Source organism: Coregonus clupeaformis, chromosome 17 (assembly GCF_020615455.1).
Source record: "Coregonus clupeaformis isolate EN_2021a chromosome 17, ASM2061545v1, whole genome shotgun sequence".
Lineage (NCBI taxonomy): Eukaryota > Metazoa > Chordata > Actinopteri > Salmoniformes > Salmonidae > Coregonus > Coregonus clupeaformis.
In genome coordinates, this window is record NC_059208.1 from 43,116,318 (window position 1) to 43,125,437 (window position 9,120).

At 42.5% G+C, this 9,120-nt stretch overlaps 1 protein-coding gene across 1 annotated transcript in view; it reads right to left on the minus strand.

Annotated features, from left to right (window-relative positions):
- The window catches only part of LOC121586463 (collagen alpha-2(XI) chain-like), a 52,498-nt gene extending 44,049 nt beyond the window's left edge, over positions 1–8,449 (minus strand). The window contains 1 exon segment of the mRNA XM_041903161.2: positions 7,786–8,449. Coding sequence (XP_041759095.2) covers positions 7,786–7,903 — 118 coding nt within the window. The 5' untranslated portion in view covers positions 7,904–8,449.
- Positions 8,450–9,120: the final 671 nt, after the last annotated feature.

Below are 9,120 nucleotides of genomic sequence, written 5' to 3' on the forward strand. Positions count from 1 at the left end.
TCCCTGCCGGCCAAACCCTCCCCTACCTTGGACGACGCTGGACCAATTGTGCGCCGCCCATGGGTCTCCAGGTCGCGGCTGGCTGCGACAGAGCCTGGACTCGAACCAGGATCTCTCGTGGCACAGCTAACACTGTGATGCAGTGCCTTAGACCACTGCGCCACTCTGGAAATTTTATTTCATGCAAATAGCCTACATACAGTAGTATGCTTCATCCATTATCAACCAGGATGTTAGAAATTGTTCATGGTGTCTTTTATATGTAAGCCTTATTTTCAAGAAAAAGTATTCACATATAGCATTAAGCCCAATCAAAACAATCCTAAATGTAAGACTAGTGGAAAATGCAGTGTAATGTAATGTAAACAAACAGGAGTGGCACGGCTGCTTTAATGTAATTAACTTAATTGACCACTAGATGGGGCTAGGTCAGACACAGAACTCCTGACAGCTGTCAGAACAGGAGCCTGTTCAGGAGGGTGAAACGTTACAGAACGCTCAGATAGAAACAGAGTAGAACAGACGTGATTGTCTGTCGGGTAGAATAAGGACACCTGTTAGCTCTATTCGTTACATTTCTATCTGCACTTCCATGGCTTATTTCACCCTCAATTCTTTCCAAAGGTATAATTAACATTAATATACAAACTATATATTGGGTCCGAAAAGCAATATATGCTTTGATAGGATGGCATAAAACTCTGATGGGTATAGCCTACTGTTGTATTCATGACAGAATGCATACTGTACATACAGCACACACACACACACCAGACACACACACCAATAAACCCAATCAATGCCATTCATAACTGATCACAGTTTAAACACTGAGTCCATACATCCAGGCCAATACATATCTGACCATAAAACAGCTAACTGACCCAAAACCAATGGAGTGAAACAAACAACCCTGTTGTCCAAACAAAAACTGTCCAAACACAGAGACTGTGGACAGACACTGTTGGAGGAGCCTGGGTGACTTGACACACATGCTAAACAGAGTGATGTGAGACCACTGCAGACCAGACCAGACCAGACCAGACCAGACCAGACCAGACCAGACCAGACCAGACCAGACCAGACCAGACCAGACCAGACCAGACCAGACCAGACCAGTCACACTCCAGACGACCCTCTAGGCTGGTGCACTGGTGCCTTTTAACACTGCAGAGCTTTTGGAATAACTTTAAACAAGGAGAATGAGAATCAGGACTGAGGAGCGTTCTTCACTTCACCCCGTGGGTAACCTCGCATTTCCCGTCTCAACCCTCGCTCCTTTCACTCTTACTTCTGGGGCATCCTTGTACAGCGGCGCCAAATACCAGACAGACACACCACCTGACACCTTGACCCCCTCACCTCTCACCTTTACTGTCACACAAAGCTGACATTGTTAGAGAGAGACAGAGAGAAAAACAGAGAGAGAGACAACAGAAAAGTGTTGCAGACAGGATGGAATGAGAAGGAGACTAAAATAGGAAGTGAAAAGAGCTAAAACATAGAGGAAATGGAAGATGATTGGAGAACACACAACACTTTAAAAAAGGCAAGAATCTAGACCAAAACCAAGTTTGTCCTCATCGCTCTCACTCTCTCTCTCTCTCTCTCTCTCTCTCTCTCTCTCTCTCTCTCTCTCTTCTCTCTCTCTCTCTTTTTCTCTCTCTCTCTCTCTCTCTCTCTCTCTCTCTCTCTCTCTCTCTCTCTCTCTCTCTCTCTCTCTCTCTCTCTCTCTCTCTCTCTCTCTCTGCAATAGTAAGGCATGTGTTCAGCTCAGACTGGAGGTTAGGCCTATAATTTAATCATAATTCTCTATAGTTATAATGTATTTATAATCCTCCTTGTACACAGACAGAAAATCCATTATAACCACCCACACTATAAAAAAGGAGTTATTGAGGCATATGATATACATATATTTATATATAATTAGGATTTAATATGAAAGAATGCACAACTTCAGGTAAAATGTTCGGACGGGTTGCCTGGGGTAAGTATAAGAGACTGTTGAAGATTGATGAACTCAACCTCAAGTTGAGAAACTTCTAACGACTTCTAACCGTCAAACGTTCCACAAAACCACTGATGACACTTTGCCATATCATATAATGAAAGAATACACTGTACATACAGTGCTAGGTAAAATCAATGTTTTCAAAAAGCCTAGCTAACACCCCTCAATGTCTGGCCCTAATATGGTTATGAATATCTCCAAACATATTTAGATTGACAGAGACATCACAAGACAGGAGATCACATTATCAGACAATCTATTGTAGCCCCTGACTACAGTTTAGGCCTAACCTCGTAACGGTTGCAGAGTAGAAGATCACAATAGGTAAATGTGCACAGGTCAATGCTATAACAAACCCATAGGAAAGCACTCATTCTCCTATACAAGGGATCGTACCCTCAAGCAATGATAAGTGAATGGTAGGATAAGACAAGCAGGGAAGTATGGTGGACAGTGGAGAATCACAGCTCATTCTTGACATTATAAAGTCAATGAGGAGGTGGGTTAGATATAGCCTGGTTAAAGCAGACTGCTACGTTCACTAATGTTTTACTTAGAGCATAGCGTTCAATCTGGTTTAACCAGGCTAGGGAGATTTAAACCTAACCATTGCCCTATGCTACAAAAGTAGGCCTATCCCCGATCAGCAGTTCTACTGGAGAGTGCCAATGTGGACCGTGATGCATGTGGTTCAGTTCAGTCAGTGACTCAGTTGGGCCTAGGATAGGGTTAGCCCTAAGGGAGGATACGTGGACCTCAAGGCCTCTACAGGACCACTAGGCCTCAATATGAGAGGCCTTGGTGCCCTACTAAAACTTACAGCCCAGACAGCCACTGGCAAATAAAGAATCTTAACTGAGGCAAAGTTGGAAGGCTAAGATACTGCACGTCTTCTTGGCAGTTAGGCCTAGTATCCAACAGAAGCACAAGCAAGAATCCAACTCAGGGAATAACAAGTTAGCGCCCTTCCATGTTAAACACATGGCTTAAATAGTCCCACATCGTAACCAGGTGCTCCACAACTCTGTTTTACATGTAGGCCTAAAAGTCTAAATTCAATACCTTATATAATAATAATATGCCATTTAGCAGACGCTTTTATCCAAAGCGACTTACAGTCATGCGTGCATACATTTAATTGTGTATGGGTGGTCCCGGGGATCGAACCCACTACCTTGGCGTTACAAGCGTCGTGCTCTACCAGCTGAGCTACAGAGATATACAACATGCAATGTTTGCACTTTTTAATGTAACATAGCTGCCATACAGCTTTACATCAATCTGCACAACCATGAGTCTGACTGGGAAACAGTGAAATCAAACCAGACTTAGGCCAAAGCAAAGTATACCGAAGAGCTTACAGCCCATTTACCACTGAGCCTAGGAATGGTGACAAAGTCAGGCTTGTTAAATATTGTTGTGGAACTATGCAGATTACAGAACAATAAGGTATCATCATCATTGTTTATGGAGGCACTTGGCAACGGCCCATCAGAGTGCGGAAAAACCCTTCAGAAAATTACCTAACATTTTGAAATCTTTATAGGTGAACACTACCTTGAATTCGAACATCATGTGAGGTGGGAGATGATGGCAGGCCATGATTTATCGTCTCTAAATGGCCCACTATGTTATATGAAGGGGGTCAGGGGTGGTATAGACCATACAAGCAGCCATTGAAAGACAGCAACTGTCTGGATTCCAGTGAATTGTCCACAAAAGCAAAGCTGTCAGACTCTCTTGTGCCAGGGGCTCTGCAACCATACATTGTGGAAATCCTAGGTCTCTAAAACACTTACTGTGCTAAAAAAAACGACACTAAATAGCAAGAGAATTCTAGATGACTAAGTCCATAAATTACAACTTCAGTTCAGTTCCTGAGTACAACTTCAGTTCAGTTCCAATAACAGAATGCTATTTATATGCTACTTATAGTCTTACATCTCATGCATGTCCACTCATGGACAGCTGATGCCTTCAAATGTATAAAATATTGCCTGTCTGAAATAATTGATACATATCTACATGCAAAAGTACCCATCTATGTTTCCGGACAAGCCTAAACACACTTACTAGGAAAATGACAGTGACTGGTCTACCAGGAATAGGAGACCTAGACTGACAGTGTATGATTATGCTTTGGCACACTTTGTCAAGTACATTTTCAGAAAACCCTCAAAGATGTCTAACTATCTCTCTTGCAAAACCCAAACCACCCCCTCAAAAGCAGAGCGCTGAAAGAGCCTCTAGTCTGATGGGGTCTAGCCTGATGGGCTAGTTAGTCTGAAACGTGACTATGACATTTATGGTTGGCGCCGACGTGAACTGGGTAGGTTGTGCATGTTTCACATCTACAGTACGACCGCAGTCTGGGCCAAGCCCTAACACTATCTCTGGGTGTGTGGAGTGGGATGTGGGCAACTGGGGGTGTCGGTTCATGACCCATCGTGGATGCTTGGATGCCCCTTTGGTTTTCCTTTGTCTTATGGGTTCTTGACCCACCATAAACCACTCATCAACTCTCATGATAAGTGAATGGAGGAGAGGGATTCCTCTCATGGTACACTAACACTAGGCCCTTGTGACTGAACAGTGTCTGGTATTTAGTGTGCTGGTCTAATGAGCTCTCCACCCCTGCTGCTACCTATTGGAGGCAGCTAAAGCAGCTATGGTACTGCTCAACTTTAGAGACAATATGCAACTGGACAAAAGCAACATGCATGCCAAGGAGAGAAATAGGGAGAGGGGAAGAGAGACAGAGAGCGAGAGCGAGAGCGGGAGAGAGAGAGAGAGAGAGAGAGAGAGAGAGAGAGAGAGAGTGTGGCATAGGCTGAGGACAAATAGCCAGGACCCTACTGCTCAGCCACACAGTGGCTCTATTCACTACCTTTGTGACTGCTAGTGGGAGAACAAGTGAGAGAGCGCAGGGGAAAGAGGGTGTAAGTGAGGGGAAAGAGGGTGTAAGTGAGGGGAAAGAGGGTGTAAGTGAGGGAGGGTGTTTTGGTTAGAATAAGTGAGACCGTTCTTTGAGAATGTTTGCCTTGAAATGAGGTTAAGGAATATCCATGTTAAGAAAATATTGGCAATGTATTTTGTTCATTTACAAAACCATGCTTTCATTCCTTTTACCCTCTGTGTGTGTGTGTCATGTTATACTGTATATGCACACTCTCCGTCTCTTCTTCCCAGTGGATGAGCACAAACCGTAGGGGCAGACTTTCTGAGGGAGCCACAGCACAGTCCATCTCTAATTCGGGCTTTCATTGCCTGGGTGGCGACCTGTTTAGTCTTTAGTGTGTAGCCCATATCCACATGCCATCCGTGAACGTCATAAACAAATGAGCTATCACGCTGTAGCATGGGCAGTAGCAGGGGTTTGAATGAACGTTTAGATACTGCCTTGTCGTACTGATGTGGGCAAGGCCAAACCCGCGCAATAACGCACACAGGGCGCTCAACTATGGAAATAAGATAATATTCGATGGATTCATATACTGTTCGTTAAGTATGAATTATAATAAAGAGAAAGCACTGCTGAACTTTAAAATGATCTGATGCATTTTTGCAAGCGCACTCCATATCGTTCATAACGTCAGAAAAACAGTCCAAGGTGTCAGAGACACAGACGAGCACATTCATTTGAAAGGGCCACTTCCACACCTAAAATTGAAAAAAATCCATAGGGTTCACAGACGCATATACTCAAACACAACTGTACAAAGCGAACATACACTCGGAGACACTTATGCATTCACTCTACATACCGCTCTCCCTCTATTCGACTCGCTCTCGCAGAAGCGCACACTCCCATATAATAACCTATTCATAAAAAGCAAAAATGTTCAGACTTCCTCCTCCAAAATACACACAGGAGTCGGACGACGGGAAAATGCAATCGGCTCTGCAATCTGAAATAGGAACTCGAGCCAAAGAACACAGAAGAGTGCACAAATGTTGTTAGAAACCTCCATCAGTACACACTAGCATCTATTCCCACTTAAAACGCCTAGGGCATTAAAGCGTAATTAACCAAAACTGCAGAATAAAGTCGCATTCATCCAATGTTGCACCTGAAGAAAAAAGCAATGTCTTTTGAAAATGTAGCCCATGTTAATCTATTACATTGCCAATATCTTGCAAGAGATTTCCCATGGAGGCACCACAAGCAGTGCTCTTTTTACGTGGGCCTCATACATTTGGGATAAAGCTCAATATGCAATTGCTATATAAAACTGTAGGATATTATTGTTATGTTATAATACAATTATATGACTGCCTATGGTATTAGCATAATAAGGTGTCACCTTTAATGGTTCAATTGTAGGTCTATTCTAATTGGCCAAGTGTGTCATTAGTTACCAATGTTTAACTGAATAAATAAATAATTGATAAAAGTTTAATTCTTTAGAAATAATATTTAACTAAGAGCATAACTAGTAGAGTTGAGGGAATGAATGGTACCTCTGTGTTAAAAATAACGTGAAAGATCCAAATGCGCATGTTATGATCTAGTGGTCAGTCACGGAATTACCATTCTGCCTTGAAGACATTCTTTGACAACAAATTCTTCGAAAAACAATTATGCACTTATGCTGTTGAAGCTTAAAATAAATTGTTATCCATATATACATTAAAAGTATTATAATCAGAATGGCAATTGCTTATAAAAGCCTAATTGTTAGTAGCCCTCATTTCAATTATTGATAGGCTATTGTCAATTAGGCTATTTTTAAGCACAAACTGCTGTTCGCTTTAAACTGTTTATTGTTAAAAAGGATCATATAAATACATAATATGATTCAATCATGATACAGTAACTTCATAAAAACAATGGTAACTATTTTTAGAAACTGCAAAAAACAATAGAGGCGACCAATGTTAAACAATGTAAGTTTAAGGCTATCACAAGTAGCCTAAAGATAGGATGGAACACAAAAAAAGCCTGTCTCTATTGTCACATGACCGACATCCATTCCCAGTGCAAAACCCTCCTCACAAAACAAGAGGCTGATGAGAGGTGATGGTGATGGTGATGGGGAGGGGCGGGTGCACGGGGTGAACTGGTAAACATCTAATCAAGTCACCATAAAATGGTATATCCACGTACGCACAGGCCTACATCCAATAGCAAGACATATACAGGTAAAGAGAACGATAAATCAGACGTGAACTCTCTCGGTAAAGTATCTCAGTATAACTGGCTGCTAAACGCACCGTCCTATCCTATGGCCCCGTCTGGAATGAAAGCGCATTCATGCGCAATGGCGCACGAGCTCCAGAACGTCACTTAATTCCTCTAACAAAGCCATTTTCGTTTAAAACTATTGTAAAATGTTTAAAAAAAACATTACATTCACAACATCCACAACAAGTGTCTAAATATCTGGAATGGTTGAGCCGTTGGGCTAACTGCAATGGTGAACTGACTGACACCTGTCAGGGCAGCGCCTTTCACCACCGCCTCATGAGGAAGAGATACAAACCCATGAAAGCGTCAAAATATTATTTCAGTAGAACATTAAATGAATTATAAACCCTGTTCAGAATGTACTGTTTTGGGGTAATGTAGGTCACCTGTAAACCTAGGCTACAATCATTGGAAATACTGTCAAGCAACATTACTTTTCGAAAGCAAATACGCACGGTGCAGGCAGTCAGTGCTTGACAATTCTGAGATTTGGTACAATATACATCGCATTTCAGACAAATATTTAGCTGCAACGTCTCACTGGAACGCTCAGCGTAATTCTTCAAAAGAAAAGCCATCTTACCTGCTCGAGCCACGGGTAGCTGGCACAGCGCGAGCACCAGAGTTACCAAGGCAAAAGAGGAAAGGTCCAAGCGCCATGGTCTCCGCTTCTTCCGAAAAGGGCAATCTCGAATATCCATAGTTTTGTCTTTGTTTGACGCTGGACTATAAGGTAGGATATGTTCAAATTAGATATCCTCTCTCACAGAAAGTCAGTGGAAGAGAATTTCGACTGGACCTTATGTGAGGCAAAAAAAATGAATAAAAAGGCACGCCTCTGCAGACGTCTTTTACCTCTACTTAACGATTATTTAATAAGTTACCTATATCTACCTATGCTATGTACAAAATTTAAATAGTTAAAGGGGTACGGGCAATAAATATTTGATTTTATATTCCAAGTGCTAAAGCCCCATTGAGTCAGCGGAGTGGATATGAGTACCCACAGCGGAGAGAGCAGAGAGAGACCTGAATTCACTCACTCTCCTTTCTCTCTCTTTCTCTCTCCCCCTTCCGACTTTCTCCCACGAAAAGTGAGGGAGCGCGTGTGTGCGTGCGGAGAGAGAGAGTGAGTGAATGACTGAGTGGCAGCAGGGAAGGAGGGAGGGAGAGATTGTGCGTAATTACGCGCGCCGCACACGTAGGTTACGTGTGCAAATGAGAAAAGGTAGAGATTGCGAGAGGAAGAGAGCATGCGATAAATGAAACGTTTTTAATAAATATTCACCCCTTACTAGGCTATGTTTCTATTGCATGTTGGGTAATATTATTGCACAAGGGATGCATGCATAATCCTGAATGTAAACCTGTGTCACTGTCTTCTTATTAGGGGCAAATCGGTGTAGCACCTTCTCTCTATTTCCTAATTTCCATCCTTGTCTTAGTATCCGTGACACTGTGTTGCGCTCTCTCCAGGCATATGCTCGCTTTTAAAAATATGAGCGTCTGTCTGTCTGTCAAACAGATTTTTTTCTGTCCCGGTATATACCAATAAAAGAGCCGGACCGTATACATCTGTATAGGAGTTGCCGCAGCCAATCAGTTCGCCGTCCGAACTCGCAAACGAATGTAATCCACGCCCATATTAAAATGTCCTCGAGCGTTCCCGTGCTCCTGTAAGGTCTGATTGGTCAGTCCCACGTGGCGTCAGAAGCTACCCAGGTGCGACAGTGAGAACGTTTATTTTAGAGCAGGCACATTTCTCATGATCATAACTTGAACTTGTCCATTTTCATTCCAATAGCTGTTTTATGACACTGGGGGTTTACATGAGTAGGCTAAATATGACAGGGTTAGGGTTCAAGAGTTGGGGTCAGTTCCTTTTTATTAAAAACATAAATGTAATATCAATCGATCC